The 21322-nt window shown below is 35.7% G+C and overlaps 1 protein-coding gene and 1 long non-coding RNA gene across 3 annotated transcripts; both read left to right on the top strand.

Annotated features, from left to right (window-relative positions):
* Positions 1-13348, top strand: mrpl3 (mitochondrial ribosomal protein L3). Of its 2 annotated transcripts, none has more exons than XM_051873407.1 (10): positions 1-242; positions 543-724; positions 1350-1441; positions 5728-5826; positions 6550-6649; positions 6820-6880; positions 10901-11012; positions 11962-12039; positions 12413-12490; positions 12956-13348. In XM_051873407.1, exons 1-10 carry the CDS (start codon positions 148-150, stop codon positions 13097-13099), a joined length of 1041 nt encoding a protein of 346 aa, XP_051729367.1. In that variant the 5' UTR covers positions 1-147; the 3' UTR covers positions 13100-13348. The 2 variants fall into 2 exon arrangements, with proteins under 2 accessions (XP_051729367.1, XP_051729368.1); XM_051873408.1 differs by having other exon boundaries at positions 2-242; positions 546-724.
* On the top strand, positions 1455-3197 carry LOC127501442 (uncharacterized). The gene is made up of 2 exons (XR_007926601.1): positions 1455-2041; positions 2159-3197. It is a non-coding gene; the product is annotated as an uncharacterized LOC127501442 (long non-coding RNA).
* Positions 13349-21322: the final 7974 nt, after the last annotated feature.

Below are 21322 nucleotides of genomic sequence, written 5' to 3' on the forward strand. Positions count from 1 at the left end.
CCGTATTTCCGTGTGACACCGGAAGTTAAAGGAATGACATTCTACTGCAGGACAAACACGAGACTGTCATGTTGAGTACAATGATGGGATCGGGCTGAATGATTGAGCTGTTGTGTGTTGTATGATAACTGTAAATAATAATAAAAAATGACAGCGTTGACGTGCAGGTTTATTAGTCTTGCTGATGGTTTGCTAAGAGGAGCGCCAGTAATTGTTTTCCGAACCGGAGCAGCGCTGCAGAGGTATTTGATTACAGTTATTAACGTTAAAAACAGACTATTTTCATTAAAGAATGTAATCCCTAACTCAATATCATATTCACATATACCATATATACTCGTTTAATAATTTGATATCAGTAATTTTGAGATTGAATTGTTGTACAGATACAGCAAATCTTATTATTTAGGAATATTGCTCAGTAGTATAACATTTAACAACTACTATGTAGTCTCACTGTCAGTAATATCAATTTTTTAACGTGATATTTACGTAAAATGCATGTCAGTTACCATCATGCCTCTGTGTTTTGTGTCTCTCAGCAGAATTCCTGTCATTCAGTGTGTAAGGACGCATCGGACGAACACATGGTGGGATGAACACCTCACAGAAGATAATGCTTCCTTTCTGAAGAAGATTATTACAGATGAATACCAACAACTGACCACAGACAAACTCAACCCCCTCAAGGATGAGCCCTGGCCCAGACATGAGTGGGTGGAAGGTGGGTCGCAATGCCACAAGTCTGGAGTATGTGGGTGTCATTTCCTCTCCGGTCCTAGAGGAGGCAGCTTGCTTGTGCTCAGTTCAGTGTTGCCAGATTGGAAATGTCCAAGCAAATTACCACAATAGATAAATAACTAGGCGTACCTTAGTGGGAAGGTCCAAACTCATTTTCTATACTTTATTGCTAAACTATCGACCTCAGCTTGGAAACTACTGACCTAAGCACTGCGGCAGGAACATTAACTTGTGCTCTTGAGAGAGAGTCATTCTCCACGATGATTGGTTGAGAAGACGTAACGTGAGATGAGATGGAAGACATTTAACACCACGTTCACGTTCTCCTCACAGTCATGATGGTAGATGTAGAATCCATAGCTAGATCAATGAGTATAGAAGCCCTATATGATTACAACGGCCATCATTTGAAGTGTCACAAAATTCTGAAATTATTGTACAATATGGGATTTTTTTCATTATTGATCGTACAGAGGTCATAATTATCATACAAATACGATAATTATCATTAGTCTGGCAATACTGGCTCAGTTGGGTTGTTTACATGCATGCTTGATTGATACTTCAGTTTTTATGGTTTTATTGATTTGTAATCTGCATCTCTTTAGGGAGTCGAAGAGTTGGTCTTGTGGCCGTTAAACTTGGAATGATGCCTGTGTGGACCAAATCTGGAGAGAGACACGTGGTGACCATGCTACAGGTAAAGAGGATCATTTAATTACAGAGGAGGAGATGACATCACGTCTATAGATCTTGTGTGTACAAGAAGTAAAAAAAAAACAAAAAAACTGTCAATTACAAACAAACAGTCTTTCTTTAGTTTTCAGGTTCAAAAGCCATTGCATTAAGTGAAGAAATTAAATTGTGTTATTGTAAAATTAATACATTAATATTTTCCTCACTTAAAATATTCTATATATATATATATATATATATATATATATACCGTGTATATATACAGTGTATATAAATATATATATTTTTATATATAAAGTCATGTGAAAAAGAAAGTACACCCATTTATTTTTACATATCAGGACATAATAAAAAAAATCATCTGGTCTTTAGCAGGTCTTGAAATTAACCTCAGATGAACAACAACACATGACATATTACACAGTGTTATGTATTTAACAAAAATAAAGCCAAAATGAAGAAGCCATGTGTGACAAACTATGATTTAATTGCTTGTAGAACCACCTTGAAGTAATCATTTTCTGTATGACTTTATCAGTCTCTCACATCATTGTGGAGGAATTTTGGCCTGCTCTTCTTTACAGCGTTGGTTCAGTTCATTGAGGTTTGTGGGTATCTGTTTATGCACAGTTCTCTTAATGTCCCGCCACAGAATTTCAATCCGGTTGAGCTCTGGACTCTGACTGGGCCAGTGTAACACCTTGATTCATTTCTTTTTCAGCCATTCAGTTGTTCTCTTTGCTGGTGTGCTTGGGATCATTCATTGTCCTGCATGACCCAATTTCGGCTGAGCTTTAGCTGTCAGACAGATGACCTCACATTTGACTCTAGAATACTTTGCTATACAGAGGAGTCCATGGTCGAACTTGCATGACTGCAAGGTACCCAGGTCCTGTGGCTGCAAAACAAGCCAAAAATTATCAACCCTCCACCACCGTGCTTGACGGTTAGTATGAGTTGTGTGTGCTGATATGCTGTGTTTGTGGATTATGGCCAAACATCTCCTCTTTGGTCTTGTCTGTCTGTAGGACATAGTTCCAGAAGTCTTGTGGTTTATTCAGATGCAACTTTGCAAACCTAAGCCGAGCTGCCGTGTTCTTTTTAGAGAGAAGAAATGTTCTCCTGGCAACCCTTCCAAACATGCCATACTTGTTCAGTGTTTTTCTAATTGTACTGTCATTAACTTTAACATTTAACATGCTAACTAAGGCCTGTAGAGTATGAGGTGTAGTTCTTGGGTATTTAGCAGTTTCTCTGAGCAGTGCACGGTTTGACCTTGGGGTGAATTTGCTGGGACGTCCACTCCTGGGAAGATTGGCAACTGTCTATTGAATGCTTTCCACTTGTGAATAATCTTTCTCACTGTAGAATGATGGACTTTAAATTGTTTGGAAATGGCCGTTACGTATAACCCTTCCTAGATTGATAGGCAGCAACAATTGCTTCTCTAAGATCATTGCTGATGTACTGTTTTTATAGAGTTGGTCACACTTGCAGATGATCAATTAATGAAAGGCATTTGATCAGCAGTGCCTGACTGCTACTTACCCTCTTAATTCTTATGGAAGCAGTAAGGGTGTACTTAGTTTGTAACACATGGCTTCTCTATTTTGCCCTAGTTTTTGTTAAATAGAACCATGACACTGTGTAATATGTCATGTGTTGTTCATCTGATGTTGTATTTATCTAATTTTAAGACCTGCCAAGGACCAGATGATTTTTGTATTATGTCCTGATACGTAAAACCATAGTATTCAAAAGGGTGTCTTTTCTCTTTCACATGACTGTGTATACATACATACATACATATATATATATATATATATATATATATATATATATATATATATATATGGGTCAATGACAAATAAGGATTTTCGATAGGCCAATTTTAAAATACAAAAAATAGTAATATCTATTGGGTCAATGACAAATAAGGATTTTCGATAGGCCAATTTTAAAATACAAAAAATAGTAATATCTATTGCAATTGTTCAAACATTAAGAATGTTGTGTACACATAAATTCATATTAATTTTAAATTAAGTGATTTTAGTGGTTTTTTTTTTAAATCTAGATGAATTGGCCATAGCCTTAAAAAATGTCATATAGTGCGACCATGATTTATCTTAAAATTAATTAATTTCTTTAACATACATTTTTTTTTATTATTATTATTATTTTTTTATACAAGTTCTCAGTAATTAAAGTGTTTGGAAACAAAGTATTTGCAGTTTGTTTGAGACTCTGTAAAGAATGACCTTATATTTTTGCTCTATAACTTCAGAGTTGTCTTCTTAAATGTAGTTTAGCACTTATTTTTCCTGTAAATCGCATAAAACTGATAAAAATTGTTTAAAAATACCATTCACTTAAGCATGCCGTATCAGTGATTCAGATTTCAGCCACAGAAATAAGATATTTTATTTTTAATTTAATACAGTTATCGCTATTATTGGTCGCAGCACATGATGTGTGGTCGCTCCAAATGACACGAAGACCTTAAATTTCATTAAAAATCTATTTAAAGAGATCAATTAACAATCAATTTTATACAAAAAATAGATTTAAACCAGATTTTATTAAAATTTCACAGAATTTTCTAGAACACAAATTTTATACACTTTTTTATATTAAAAAAAATCACATCGCAAACATAATTGCACCATTTAATTTAAGTTGAAATTAATTAATTCTTTAATTCATCAAGGACACATTTAAATTGATCGAAAGTGACAAAGACATTTATAATTTTACAAAAGATTCTATTTCAAATAAATGCTGTTCTTTTGAACTTTCTATTCATCAAAAAATCCTGACAAATAAAGTATATCACAGTTTCCACAAAAATATGAACATTGATAATAATCAGAAATTTTTCTTGAGCAGCAAATCAGCATATTAGAATGATTTCTGAAGAATCATGTGACACTGAAGACTGGAGCAATGATGCTGAAAATTCAGCTTTAATCACAGGAATAAATTCCAGTTTACTATATATTCACATAGAAAACAGATATTTTAAATTGTAAAAACATTTCACTCTTCTCCTAGCAAGGTGTAACTCCATTCTTGCTGCAGGGTCAGAATTAACACGCTGTCTGTGGCCAGTGGTTTTTACTTTGCAGTGGCATCTGGTAAAATAGATTGAAATAGTTATTAATAAATAAACAATAAATGACTAATAAATGCATAATTACCAAAATCTATTCCAAATGATACTAAAATAAAGTACTTTATGTATATAAATCATCAATTGAATATAAAAGCACAAAAACTGCCAATCTAGGACATATATCTATCATAGAAAACACTCTGCAGTGGTCACACCATATGATATTTGGTCGCACCACATAATATTTTCAAATTCAGCTGAAATTTACAGGCACAGAATTGGCCACCTAAACAAAACAAGCTAGCTTCCCACAAAAGGTCACTATGAAATTTGTACTAAAAGTATATATTTGCAGAAATAACTCAATATTCATTGTTTTTTTGAGGTCATACCACATGATATCCAAATGTGGGAACTACATACCAGCCGGTAAAAAGGTTATTTTTTTCCAAATTCAAGACAGTTACAAACCTGGTTGCTGCTTCCATGGGTCCTTCGCAAATTGGTATATGATGCAACGTCCTGTCTTTGAATGGATTTCAACATGAAAGTCCCAAAGTGGTCGTTTTTTGATGGTCGCACCACATGATATTTCATAAAATGGACATCATCGGACAAAGTTTGTTTGTATATTATGATGGAAATATAAATAGGAACGCTTTGCAATTGTGTACAGGATTACAAAACATGTTGGAAATCATGCCAATTAGTGCAGAAAATTAATTTGAATAAATTTTGACTAATTTCAGAGACATTTCCAAAACAGAAGTTATGGCCGGATGGTCGCACCACATGATATTTTGACACTTTAAATAACAAAAAATTACAAATAACTAATGTTTTTTGAAAAGTTAAAGTGAGTACATGCACAGGAGAGGTACTACATATATATGTTATCTTTTTATGCATTTAAACCAAATTTTAACTGGAAAAAAAAAATGCAACCGGACAGAAAATTTAGGCGTCATGTCATTGACCCATATATATACAGTATATGATTCAAAAAGTCTCATCAAAAATTTCTCTGGCAGTCATTCTCATGTGTCTTATAATTTAGCTGAAAGTTCATTGATTATTCTTATGAGATTAACTATCAAATTACACTTTTTAAACCATTTTTTTTATCTTGATAATAACCTGATTACAATTTTATCACACCCAAATCTCTCTCTCAGGTGCAGGACTGTCATGTGGTGAAACATCTATCCAAGGAAGAGTATAATGGGTGCACAGCAGCTCTGATCGTGGGTGGAAAAAATGTCTCTCCGTTGCATGTGAGTAAGAAACATCTAATGTTTTTCAGTAAGATTGCTCTTATCCACACACACTCTCCCCCTCATAACGAACCCTTGTCTCTTCACCTTTCTGGCGATCCTTGACCTCTCTGAGGTGGAACAGGATAATAGACTAGAGCTTTTCTGTTTCTGTGGAGAGGGAGTATAATAAGACCTGAAGAGCTCCTGGAGAGAAATTTTAGAGTAGAGGTCACCTTTATATATATGTGTGTGTGCACATGTTAGGGAAAATTTAAATGGGAAACCAGGACTTCTCCTCTCTTGTATAACTATTCTTCTCTTGCCCCTCTCTCTCGTTTGTCTTTCTCTATTAGTGAAACTGTTGGTGCTGGAAAAGAATAAAAACGTGCGCATGATGAAGGGGAGGATTTTGTAAAACAGCTAAAATATAATATTTTATGGAGTTTGTAAAAACTTTGGTTGGTGTCCCTTTTTTATTTTGGGCAGTAAGCTAGTGTGTGTCTGTGTTTCATCTGTCTATATTTGACAGCTGCCACAAAGTGCTGCTTGAAGTGTAACTGTCAATTGTCCTGACCTTCATTCTGAGCTTTGAGTCTCTTTGCTGTCAATCAACTCCCAAAACACAGCAAAGCTGTTTGGGTTTAATCTATTCTCTTTTTCTTCTCCCTTTCTCCTTTTTAAGGATTATATAAGTTAGTAAATCACTTGAAGCAACTGAAAGTCAATCTGTCTTTCTCTCAGAGGCCAGAGGGATATTTAGAGATTTTCCGGAATGCAGGAGTTCCTCCCAAACAGAAACTCACCACATTTTGTGTGTCAGACAACGCCATCATCAAACCAGGTAACTTCACCTACTTATTGCCAGATAAAGAATAAAGTTGTTTCAGCTGTATACCTTTTAATTACATTTTTTAGTAAATAAACCTTATGATGTTTGTGGTTAAACCATATGACGTGTATTCATGTTTTGTTTCTTTTTCTTTTCTGTTTTGTATTTTTTGTTTTATCTAGGCACTCCTCTCTATGCAGCTCACTTCCGCCCAGGACAATATGTGGACGTCACAGCGAAAACGTGAGTCAAATATAAACGCACACAGAGCACCTTTTAAAATGTAATTTTCTTATATAGCCAAGCTTAATATGCAGAGACTATAAAACTATAAATAATCCATTTGTAGATTCATCCCACCTTTAAACACTGTGGCTCTATGAAAAAATTACTGTTTGTTTGACCAACCCGGCATAGTAACATTGGCTCAACCAGTGGCATGAGTTTGAGATGGGAATCTCTGTCTGTTCGACCAGAATGTATCTGTCATTATTTTTTTGAATTTCCATTTAGTGATACTAACATGCATGATGTTTAATTTTTTATGGGCTGATGATTAAACCAACACCAGATATTGTTCTTTGGCTTCATTCTTAGATTAATTTTTAATTAAAGTTTTGCTGCAGAACTGTTTTTACACTCTGACTTAAATGGCATTTTCTGACTTAGATGCATTTTTCAAATGCTGACAGAAAGTTTGATTGACTGATATTTTAGTCAGCGGAAGTGTGCATCCTCCTGTCCCAAATGGGAGTGCCTGGTCTCTCTCTTTCCCTTTCACCCCCTCCCATCCATCTAATTTGAAGAGCCTCATCTTCTCATCAAATAATGAGTGTGTGAATCTCAGGGAGCGAGTGCCAGGGCCGGCTGAGAGTCACTTCAGCTCTTTCTGCAATAGATCAGCCTGAGATTTCCTTTCTAAACCGATTTATACTTGATCACTTGATTATATATGAGAGAAAGGCCTTTGAGAAACCACGGAGAGACTTTCTATAGCCTGTAGGTCATTGATAAAAGAGCAGTAAATGTCAAGTAAAGTCACCTTTATTTATATAGCGCTTTATACAATCCAGATTGTTTCAATGCAGCTTTACAGTGATAACAGAAAAATGATTTAATGATGTCCTTGAGAATTCACAGTAATTCATTGTCATTTTTCTATTTGAATAATAGAAAAGGAACCATTCTCTAAAATACTTCACAATATTTGCAATTGTTCATTTTAAAGGGGACCTATTATGCCCCTTTTTACAAGATGTAATATAAGTCTCTGGTATCCCCAGAATTTGCCTGTTTCAGTTTCAGCTCAAATTACCCCACAGATAATTTATTATACCATGCTGTAATTGCCCCTGTTTGGGTGGAAGCTAAAACATGTTGTTTTCATGTGTGTACTTTTAAATGCAAATGAGCTGCTGCAGAAAATTACTCACTGCTCTTGATTGAATAACTTTAGTAGCTTTAATAAGAATCAATTTCTTACTTGAATGCTGCTGTTAAATGCTTTAGCGAGGACGTAAACATGGCGGACGGTGTATGACTCACTCAGGGGAGAAGTTAAACTAATAGGGCCGATTCCATTGCCAGTCGTGGTAGAGGTCTGCACGGGCTTTAAACTGAGGCCCGAACCCGGCCCGTACCTGAGATCATTTGACCCGACCCGACCCTGAACGGCACTGTTATAGTTTAACCCGAACCTGACCTGAACCCGAAATCCGTTGCTATAGAGATGTACCATTCTTGCTATCATAAACCAAGACAGCTTTGTAAGACCTACACTGCACATTGAGCTATTTATTGGTTGAATGAAAGGATCATATCGTACAACGTTTAAATAGACAGAAACATCAGGCTAAGTAGTAGAAAAGACGCACAGAGGCCATTTGACATGCTATCGCACTTCATTTCATTCTGCACTCAGTCATGTATCATATCGTACAATGTTTTAAACATTTAAATACACATCAAATAAAATAATACAAAATGTGTATGATGTAGTGTTTTAGGTGATAGTAGCCTACTCTTGACAAAGCTGATTTCTGAGAGACGCAAGAGAAACGCGGCTATTTGATTTACGAACACGCTTGGCTCATTTCATTCATAAAGTTTACACATTTGTCTATGATATCATACAATGTTTAAAACATTTAAATATTCATATCAAATGATGTAGTATTTTACAGTAGACCTACTCTTGACAAAGCTCTGATTTCTGAGACACTATAGACTGCAGCGCGGCTATTTGATTTGTGGCTGCTCTCCGTAGTCATTCACTTCACACTCACAATAATGTGTGTGTGAAATGAATGACTACTGAGAGCAGCCACAAATCTAAATGTGAATTAGAAATGTGCTCCCACTCTTGTGCGCTCTTTCGAGCACAACACAGAAGACGGCACACAAGGCTTATATAACAGCCTATATAGTTTTTCTCAGTTACAGACCCGAACCCCACCCAAACCCGAAGCTATTCATAAAACCTTAACCCGAAACCCGCGAGTTCTTCGGGGCCTGTCAGGTTGCAGACCTCTGAGTCGTGGGCAAGGCCTGTTACATTGTGACGTCACAATGTAAAGCATTCTTGAATGGCTCATTTTGAGACACTAGCCCTTTCTCAATATGCGTTCTTGTCTGTATTTGTGTTCTCTTGAAACGTCATCAGTCGCTGCCCAAGTACTGTTCCAATTCAAAGTTCACATGTAGTACAGTACAGTTCAAATTCACTGGGTGTGTTGTTGCTCTGCCCCTTTTATCGAGGGTGCATCAGGAGGTGACTTATGCGAACTTGAAACAGCCAGGTATCCCAGAATGCTTCTCGCACTAACCAGCAAGCTTCAATAATGCAAAACCTGCATAATTTTAAAAATACTTTGCTATTGTGTCATGAAATGTAGTTTTAAGAGTTTTTCAGGTGAGAATGTAGATCGTTTAAAGCTCAAATCTGTGGTTTATTTATAAAGATAGTGCCTATAAGTTGTGAGATCCAGGCGTTCACCAGGCGCTCAGTGCTCATTTACCTCTGCCGAGAACAGCCTTACCTCGGCTAGTCCTTCTAGACATTTTACACTAACTCTGACGTCTCTATAATGGGTTAATATGAGATATAATTCATCCTTCGTATTTCTAATGGGCAATCTTTGGTCTCATGAATCTATTATTTGTTTCTGGGCATATTGTTTTGGCTGAAGGCAAAGTCAAGTTTCATAACTTTATATATTTATATACCGTTATACTAGAGCGCTGACTTTGTATGTTTGACTGAATTGTTTATTTGTCTTTATTTCCTGTTGTACAGCTTCTTATACTTTTATTCTTATACCTTTATCATGGCTATTATCATTCTTTAAAACTGACATTTAACAAAAAGAGGTCGTGTTTTATGTCGTATTTCATTTTATTATACATATAGAGCTACATACAGCGAAGATAATCAGAGTATATATAAACATATTGCCTGAATCACATTAATATGTTTCATATTTTTAAAATGAAAAAGAAGAGGCAGGGTTATTTTTAATATCATATTTCATTTTATTGTTAATACAGTGAGAATAACCAGGTAGCCAAGTTGCCGAGTTTGTACTCAAACCAAACTTGCCAAGTCTGAACTGCCAAGGATGCAACTTTGCATACTTGGTATTGAGAAAAAGCCAACTGTTTCTGATTTATGGGATGGATGGATTTTTACCATAATAGGGTGGTTGTGTGCACACTGTGAACACATAATTATGTTCAAAAACAATGTAAAAGTGAATTTTGCATAAATTAAGGGTCCCCTTAAAAGTGGCACTAGTGTAACCAAATGGAATTACAAAAATAATGATTGTTTTCAAACAGGTTTCCTGAACATTCCTGAATTAGTCATACAAACGGATAGTCCCGCCCCAAACTCAGGTCATTAGTTGATCAAATCTCAAACTGGTTGGGGTGCTCAAAGAAACAGAGCAATGATTTGATGACACCAAAGTGTTTAGGTTGATGCAACAAATAACTTCTGTTTCTTTCTGAATATTAAGCTGGAATAGGATAAAGTATTTTAACATTGAAAGAAATTACACCCATCACCTTTATTGAAGAGAGCCTTGCTTCAAAGAACTCTTGATTTATCATAGCGTCTGAGTCGTGTCAGCCCTATTTCACGCCTGAGATCCTGCCTATCTGCAGCTCCATCCACATATCTCTTATGTTGTTACACAGCGTATAATGACTGAATGTTCTGTTTACATCTTTACTGCATTGAACTGTTGGTCTTTTTAATTGTAGAATTGGCAAGGGTTTTCAGGGAGTGATGAAGCGTTGGGGGTTCAAAGGTCAGCCAGCTTCCCATGGACAAACTAAAACGCACAGGAGGCCAGGCGCTCTGGGCCCAGGAGGGGTGAGTGTTTTTATTTCTGTAGTTGTAGAGTGTTACTTCATACTCATATCTACTGTTCAAAAGTTTGGGGTCACTAAGATTTTGTTTTAAAGAAATAACTTTTATTCAGCAAGTATGCATTAAATTGATCAAAAGTGACAGTAACAGATGTTACTAAAAATATTTGAACTTTTCTATTCAACAAAACCCTGACAGAAAGTATCCTCAAAAATATTAAGCAGCAAAATTGTTTTTAACATTGTTAAAAATTAGATTTGTTTTTAGAGCATCAGCATATTAGAATGATTTCTGAAGGACCATGTGACACTGAAGACTAGAAGTAATGATGCTGAAAATTCAGCTGTGCCATCACAGGAATAAACTACATTTTAATATATTTTAAGATAGAAAACAGTTATTTATATATATATATATATAAGATTTTCTTTAGAGCTTTCTGCAGTTGTACCTGTTTTAAAATTAAAATCAGTCTTCCACTGTATATGATCTTTGGTATCATTTAAAGCACATAAAGATGACAAAGCATCTTTTTGTAGATCGATGTCTAATATTGCCCTATATATTGCTTTCAAAATACTATGTATGGATAATCAGTATCTGCCAAAATTTCCATAATGCATTCATCAGAGCACTCCATTTTTTTCCTGTTGATCTTGCATGTTAATATCTAGGCTGGATCTGTAAAAACGGAGGCTGCTGTTCAATCTTGATTGAACATTTTGTCACAGAGATGCTAGGAACTGATTGAATTTCTTCTCAGGAACACAATATATTGCTCTCACTGCATTTTTTTTTTCAGATATTGAAGCACTTTCTCTGAGAGGTTTCACGTCAGTCATTTCAGCTAGCCATAACTGTCCCACATGGTCTCTCAAGAGTTTAGTGTGACCTCAGCGTGCCCTTTGAATGGTTAATGCATGAGTTAAGTAACATGTCTCCTCACCATCAGGATCCAGCGAAAGTTTTCAAAGGAAAGAAGATGCCAGGCAGGATGGGAAACATATATGACACTGTTCATGGATTGAAGGTACATCGATGAGATTGCACAAAATGCCTTTTTATATCTTTTGGAGATTGTTTGTATCCAAATATGTTGCTCAGTGTGATCATTTGTCCATAATCCAAATGCATATTCTGCTGATACTACTACTCCACATTGCACTGTGCAGTTTACATGCTGCATTGCAGATTTAGGGTAGCATAAACACATTTTGTTGTATATTTTGTGCACTCTTACTGACAAGTAAACAAATTGAATTGATTTATTACACAGTAAGCACAATTTCAAAGTTCAGCTGTATCATAATATCTTGTGCTTAAAAGGCATCTCTACTGTAAAGTCACCCGGTGTCACAGTGAGAAAAGCATTTGTAGTTTCACTAAGGTGTTTTCTCTGGCAGATATGGAGGGTGAACACCAAGTATAACGTCCTCTACGTCAACGGTTCTGTACCGGGTCACCGCAACTGTCTCGTTAAGGTAAAACGCTTCACACATACTCAAACTCTCAAGTATGCCAAGTCTCAAGCATAGGTAGAATATCTTTTTGAAGGTGAAGGATCTTCTCCATCTTTGCTTTTATCTTCTTTGCTTCTTTCTTCACTTTCAGCAACGTTTAGCTAATGAAGAGTTATGTACTGTACGGTCCATGCCAGCACTAGCACTGACCTTAGCACACTAGCGCACACTCTGAGTGATTCATCTATATCAATGCACAGAGGCAATTGTGTGTACAAAGTGCATCAGTGAATCGATCATATGTAGTCATATGTAGTTTACTTGCATACACATTTAACCGAAAGTTAAACTATCTCAAAGTTATTCAGCAAATGGACTTGATCATAGTACTTAGTCGAGTGAAGTAAAAACCGTATTATAATCTTGATGAAGAGGCAACTTTCTTCTCCAGTTGTCTAAACATTGTGCTTGTGTTCGCTCGATCAGGTCAGGGACACAGTTCTGCCCACTCGGTTTGAGAAGAACAAGAGCCCGCCATTCCCCACGTTCTTTGCTGATGGAGACGAAGAGCTCCCTGAAGACCTCTACGATGAGAACATGTTCCAGTTTGGGGAGCCCATGCCTGAATGAGGTTGTGATCCCACAAGTCTTCTTGCTTACGCTGGTTTAAAGGACACGGGCATGACGTGACCCTTGATCATCAGGGTCTTTCATCTAGTGGATTCAGCCTTGCTGAGCCGAAAGACTTTCAAAGAAGTGATTTTGTCAAGTACACATATATTCTGGTACAGAGTAAACTCATACTTCTGTATGAACAACTGGATCATGTTAGTGTCAAGCGCAGTTGTGTATTTAAACAATAAATCCTGTTTGATATAATCTCTGCATTTCTTGTATTTTCATATGTTATAGCAATAAAATACACAGACACACACACACATATATATTTCACTTAAATATTAATAATAATATGATTCAGAGTTTGGAATTAAAGAAATACAGAGAATAATACATTTGACAATCAATGGTAAAACTCAATACTCAACATTAATACACAAACTAAACTTAAAGTACCCCTGTAGTCAATAATTTTATCCCTTAAAATTCATCTTTGATCACCAAAATGACACATTTAAGCATATTTTTTCCTGTGAAATTATGTATGTGTATCTTAATGCCTTAAAATAGCTGGTAACACTTTACAATAAGGTTCATTAGTTAACATTAGTTAACATGAACTAATAATGAACTGCACTTATACAGCATTTATTAATATTTGTTAATATTTACTAATACATTATTAAAATCTTGTTAATATTAGTTAATACACTGTGACATAACATGAACAAACAATGAACAACTGTATTTTCATTAACGTTAACGAAAATGAGTAAATACAGTAACAAATGTATTGCTCATGGTTAGTTCATGTACATTAACTAATGAACCTTATTTTAAAGTGTCACCAAATAGCTTAAATGTAACTCTACACCTTTGCCTCATTTAATATACACGGAACCAGAAGTCGTCATAGTAGGGTAAAGTTTTATAGAGGTGAATGAGAGACTTCATTAAATATATTTTTGTGTTTCCATTTGTGCAAATAGCAAAAGGAAACCTTCTTAATAGTGTTTTCACCATTTTCCAAAAGAGGAAAAAATAGAGAGCGATTGATAACGGCAGTCAGAAGAGAGAAAGTAATTTTTAACATCACTCCATTAGTCGCTGTATTAGAAACACCCTCACAGCAGCATTAACTACTTTTTTTGTAATTTGATGCAGCGATAATATAATACTAAGTATAGTGTTGTGTAAATGTACATAATTAAAAAAAAAAAAAAAAAAAAAAACTTAGCAGGATTTGCGATATTGATGACCGTTAAAACGTGTCATCACAGTCTGTGAAAAGGGTCTATTAGCCCCGCCTCCACCCACTCGCACGAGCTCAGAGACAAGATCCACTCAGTCAACTTACTGAGGTAAACGCTGCACAATGGTATCACTTTTTACAACGCCGGACTCGGACACAACGGTAATATGATTAGCATTTTGCTTGACTATGTTATCAAACAGCTAATAATGTGTTGCTAATGTTACACAAACCATGTTCACATACACGAGTCAGACAGCTGCCTTCTAACAATCAGTATCCTTAGAAACCGCTTTGAACACCTCAGAACGTCAGTGGAGAAAGGCATATAGTTCATTATAACATTATAATATGCATCATACACCCGCCATATTGCTAAATCTACCCGACTTTTCATATCAACAGAAAAATATAGCTGGATAACCTTTTTTTAGACTCCCTTGAGCGGTCAGTTAATGATATAATAAAGCCCGCCGGCACGTTGATGTGATTGGTTACAAGGTAGTTTGTGACGTCAGAAACACCAGCGATTTCAAACCATCTTTGCTTACTGCAGTTTTAAAGAGAAAATACTCCGCAATGGTGTTAACTTATGAATTTGCACATGGTTTTTTTTTCTTAAAGCATGTTAAAAACACCAGACAGACATATGAACAACATTAAAAACTTGATTTTCACCACAGGGGGACTTTAATATTAAACTAAAACTGCATGTACACATGCATCTTCATAGAGTTATTTTGATCTCACTTGTAATTAAGTCAGCTAATTGATTATTAAATCTCCTTAATATAGGTAAGTTGTGATTTTTGTGAGTGTGTATGTAAGAGGTGTCAGCATTTCTGGTCTTCTTTGACAGTATGCTTGATGGACATAAAGTTGCAAATAAATCAAACTGACAAGCAAAACTTTGTAAGGATACCCTGATGGGACACACTGTGCTGACCTCTGTGCATTAGAGAAGAGAGCGGGAGGAGGAAGCGCAGTCAGAAGGATGAATAGATGCTGACAATGGTTGACATTTCTCCCTCTCTCTCTAAGTGAGGGGAATAAATCAAGGCATTAATGTTGCATGAGTTAAAGCTCACTGACTGATGAAGGTAAGTGTGTGTGGATGGAGTGGCTACATTAGAGTCCAAAGCCTTCAAACCCTGTTTGTTACACACAGCTGTATACTACATAGTAGAAAGGTCACGTAAACACTTTATATGTACGTTTTCTTCTCTGCATCCTATTTGTCGTTTTCAAAAGAAACACATACTAATAGAAAGAAGCATACTAATAGATGCAGCTAGTGGACATTGTCTGAAGGTAACAAAAAAACAAAACAAAAAGGTACTCAAACTAACAATCTTTTAAACGTTATTTTGACCAAAAACGTTATTTTTATTTTAATGGGAAAAGTAAAAATGCTGTGATGGCCTGTTAACTAAGTTAAATTCCCATATACTGAATATAGTGAAAAACAACTTATCAACATTTAAAGATTTAAAAAACAAAAAACAATAAATGAACATTTATTCAACAAGGATGCATTAAATTGATGAAAAGGGACAGTAAAGACATTTATAATGTTACAAAGGATTTCTATTTTAAACAAATGTTCTTTTGAACTTTATACACTCTAAAATTAAGCTTCGCCATCACAGAAATAAAACAAATTTTAAAACGTCAAAATATAAAGTTATTGATTATTGAAATATAAAATGTTAATTTAAATTATAATACTATTTTAACAATATATGTTTTTACTGTATTTTTGATCATATTTTGACTCAGTTTTGATATATGTAGTATATGTTTACCAAACTGCCTTTTTTTTTCTATTTTTAATTTACAATGTAGCATGTAGCATGAAGTGTTGGGGAAAGTTACTTTTAAAAGTAATGCATTACAATATTGCGTTACTCCCTAAAAAAGTAACTAATCGTGTTACTTAGTTACTTTTTATGAAAAGTAATGCGTTACATTACTTTTGCATTACTTTTTCTCACCTGGGCTGGGCTTGCTTATTGAAAGTGTAATGAATAAGCCTCAAGGCTGAAGGAAATGCTTATTTACGACTGTACAGTAGAGGGCGCAGCTCAAACAAACTTTTCAGCTGTCCTGCCATTCTGGATCAAAGAAGAATAGGATACAGGAGAAGGAAGTTCAACACTCTTATTTCTAAATCTAATCTAAAGTAATTTTTGCTTATTAGTATGGTTGAATTAGATCATTGAAGGTCAGCAGCAAAGACATTGGTTAATAAAGTGAAATTAAATACATAAAGTATATTTGTGTAATTTAATAGTTACTTATTACATGTTTGCATAAAATGTTGAGATTGCATTTCACTATTTTTATTTATTTTGAGGAATACTGAATGTTTTCTTGCAAGTGAGATGAGTAAATGCATGTTCACATTTAGTCTAGAAATACAATAACCATCATGTTTACACAGCGCACACAACACCTCTGCACTTTATTTCTCTCAACATGAGGACAGGAGAGCTGTCAGTCAATAAATGTGAAAATGTGAGATATTTTGTTGTAAATTGAAAAAGTAATGCGGTACTTTACTAGTTACTTGAAAAAGTAATCTGATTACATAACTCAAGTTACTTGTAATGCATTACCCCCAACACTGGTAGCATGTTTTTAACAACAACACATGAATTAAAAGTTTGCACTGAGATTAATTTTAACAATAATTTTCATTAAATGACATGTATTGCCTTAGTTAATTTCAGATATATTGGACAACATGCAAAAAAAGAGCCTCAGCTTTATTACAAGACAATTAGGTTGGTATATTATTATTATTATTAAACAATATAGGCTTAGCATTTTATAAAGTATAATTACAGTGATGACTTCACTGTAATGTATGAAACATGGCCACTGTACCTTTCATGGTTAATAAAAAATGTTGGAAACCAGCTGCCAGTTTACCGTAATTTCAACAAGATTTCAACCGTTTCAAAGTCATTAGCCTTGGAATGTCTGAGGGCAACAGTTGTGCTTTCTTAAAGTTAACAAGCTATTCGAGCCTCATGCATAATAACAGAGCTGTCACATATTGTGTTCATCTATTATTCAGTCAGAAAACCTTCCTCTGCCGTCTGTTTGTGCTACAGTTTGGAGACACCATCATAAGCGTGTGCACTGTGCATCACATTTTACAACCAAGTCTTAATTTCTGCTTAACTTCCCTTTTGCTCTGTTTTTTCCCATCATGATTCACAATTGTCAGCATGGATTTCTTAGATAAGATGTGAATGTTGGCCGTTTAGTTATGTGTCTATTTATAACAATTCATGTTTTATGAAATGTGACACATGATAACGCTGCTTTGTTCAAGGGACCCGGATTCTTTCAGAAAAGACTACAGCACATCGAGGGTCTTACGATGCCACACTGCTCTTACGATGTGGTCCATTAAGATTTAACCTATATAAATCCTCACAGACCCACATACGCATGTGTCAGATGCCTGACCTAGTAATATGTTTTTGGGCTCTTCGTACACATACATAATGCAAAGAGTTTTTCTAATTTCAGTGCCATCATCGCATGAGTGAATTCCCTGATGTCAGCACTACACTAAAAAAACTGTCTTATCAAGCTTGAATGGTACTCGGTTGTACTCAGTTCACACACACGTGCAAGCACAACCATACACACCGGCAGAACCACGGGGTCTTGATTCTCTACCCCCCCTCCCCCAAGGCACATCTGCGCCCTTACAGAGTATGTAGGGGTGTGTGTGGACCCCAGTGAGAGCGTAATGCCAAACGCCTTGCCAATCTCCCAATCTAATCCTCTGAACACACACACATCCTGTCCCTCCAGATTTCCGCCCCAAATCGCTCTTGATCACTCGACTGAACCTCACAGCGGTCACACCCCCTCCTGTAACCACACCTGCTCAGCACAGTACCCCTCCTCTGCATACACGCTTACACACATCTCTGCCAGATGTGGATGGAACAAGATACACTGTAAAAGCCAAAGAGGCACACTGGTATCCATGTATGTCAATGGTCAGAGTGTTAAAAAAATAAGGGAGGTCATTAACAGTGAATGATGGCTCATTAAAAAAGGATAGTTTAAGCAAAAAAGAAATTAAATAAATAAAAACTGTATTACTTTTTCTTCTTTGGAATGTAAAAATGATATTTTGAGGAACTTTTAACACTGTTTTATCTAAACAAAGTCAATGGGGTCCAAAACAACATTGGCCCCCAAAAGTAATAAACGGTGGACACTAGTGCAGTAAGAAATGCCAAGTTGCTCCGGAATATTCATCTATTCCTTCTATCCTAGGAGACTCTTGCAGGTAAAAAAAGAAAAAAAGGTAACATTTAAGGAGTCATCATTGTTAAATTTTCCAAGTATTGATTTTAGATTGGGAGGAAATTCTGATTAATCATCTGTCCTCTAAATTGGACATCAAGCATCACTACCTATATTTCAGCTACAATTCATACTATTACTGTGACTGTTGTTTTTGAAAATATTTCACCTGCAGTAACTTTTTTGGCTGTAAATAAATGTATTTGTGTTATTAGAATGTAATTTGCAGTTACGTCAAAAAAGCCATATAATTACATGTTACTTGTAATGCTTATAATTACTTTACTTGTAACATCAAAAATGAATCTGATTATGTAATGCATGTTACTTGTAATGCATTACTTTACTCATTACATCAAAAATGATCTGATTATGTAATGCATTTTACTTGTAATGCCTTACTTTACTCATTACAACAAAAAGTTATCTGATTACGTAATGCATGTTACTTGTAGTGCGTTACTTTACTCATTACATGAAAGTTATCTGATTACATAATGCATGTCACTTGTAACGCGTTACCCCAACACTAATCATTTCAGATCAGATTGAAAACACCTGATCACTAGGTTTCCTGCAGAAACCCACCAGTACCGAATTTATTATAAAACATTATTACAAGCTTACCATTGTGAAACGGGCTAAGGTAAGGAGATAGTTTTGAACACTGGCTGGTTATGTACTTGCTCAAAAATTTATTTTGGATAATGTTTTGCCAAAAAACGTTATGGACTGCAGCTTTAAATACACACATTACTGTGTTATTACTGTAATATGTAATATGCTTAATACAGTATCACTTCAGTTAAAACCAAAAACACATACTGTCGACTCAAGTGGACTTCTGAAAATGTCTTTGAAAAATAACTGAGGTTGTCATAATTCATGCATGAAAGAGTTAAGTTTTCATCACATCTTATGTATGTTCATTATGTGAAGAAGGTGACCTTTGAAAAGAGCTTCTCTGGAGCTGACCTTGTGTGAGTGGTTCCTCAGAAGTGTCCTGGCACCATGCTGTGTACACACACACACATAAATATATATACATATTCAGATAATTATATCCACCTTATTTTGCAGCACAGAAGTAAGCTGTTTCCTGTGCATGTTTGAAACTTCTGACTCATTATAAAGGTAAATAATAGGTAAATAACTATAAGAATGACAAAGCGCAGTAAACAGGAAAAATATTTACGCTACAAACCGGTGTGTTTAACAATGACAATACATATGAACTAGAAGCAAATGACACCGGATGCCTTGCACATTCAAGTTACAAATCACCATGTCCGCTCTTATGTTAAAAATGAGGTGAAAGACACACACACACATTATAGGCAACAATTTGCATAGCAAACCAAAATCCATGTATTATTAAATAGCAGGCTGTGTGAATGACCAAGGGAAAAAAGGTCTGGAAGGAAAGATGGGGGTTTAATCCAACACTGCCAGCCACCTCAACCTAGAGAAGTCCTGTGGCCCGTGCTCTCTGTGTTACCCAGCATGCACTGCTCTCTGCGATTAGCATCTATTAATATTAAAGAATGTGTTTTCCCTGACAAACCAGCACACATTACAACGTACAAGTGCAATCATCCAATCATCACAAGCGTAGAAATGCCACACCATCATTCCAGAGAAAAAAAGTCCATTGATCTTCACCTTCCATCGTTATCACTCACACCTCAGCCTTTCCATTATCCACTTCTGTAGCTGTCAAACTTTCTTGCTTTGTTAACACATTCAAATCTTTTCCTCTGTCTCTCTCTTTTTTTAAATTTATAATCTATTCAAGCCACTCTAATTCTACGAACTCTGATTCAGTTCAGTAAACTCCAATTAAAGTCTCCAAGTCTTGAGTCCATGAGAGACCAGGTGTCACCATGGTTACAGTAGAGAGACTGCTGGCTGTCAGTCATTGGTTAGTCAGAGGCAGGACCCAGCTGGGCTTATGAGTGATGAGATATAAAATATTAACATCTTATTAATTATTGGCAAATGATTTCAACTCATTAAAATAGATACTTTTTTTGGACGGTCACCATAGAGAATCCACTAAGTGTCTGAATATTTTACATCGAATATCCCTTGATATTTCTGTTTGAGAAGTGGTCTTTTTGCTCATGTCAGTTGTATTAAAGGTCTGACAGATTGCATCACTTAAACATGACCTTAAACTTAGACTGGCTTTATGGATGTCATTCTTCCCCTCTGATTGTTTTATTTCACACTAATTAAAAATGCAACCCAAAGTAGACTTACAAACAAGAAAAGTCTAACCCACCAATCAAAATAAAATAACCATGTCATCATAATGTAGTATGCAAAGGAGTGCTAATGGACTAGTCATGTCTCACACACAGGAGATGTAAATTAGTCATCAATATTTCACATAGTTACACTCTAAAGTGACAGCATCTTTGTCTAGTTTTGACTCTTTATAGATCTTTCTCTTTCCTTTTACTCACACTCAGATGCATCTCTCTCTGCTCTCCTGCTCTCGAAGCAGAAGTCATTGCCTCTTTGATTAAGAGTTTATTATGTTCCCATAATTCCTGGGTAAATGTCATAGCCGCCCCATGCAGGCAGATTAGCTCCCCACCCCGCAGAAGAGGGAGGAAAGGAAGCCTCGCGCTCGGGAAAGA

The sequence above is a fragment of the Ctenopharyngodon idella genome, chromosome 19 (assembly GCF_019924925.1).
Source record: "Ctenopharyngodon idella isolate HZGC_01 chromosome 19, HZGC01, whole genome shotgun sequence".
In the NCBI taxonomy this organism is placed as follows: Eukaryota; Metazoa; Chordata; class Actinopteri; order Cypriniformes; family Xenocyprididae; genus Ctenopharyngodon; species Ctenopharyngodon idella.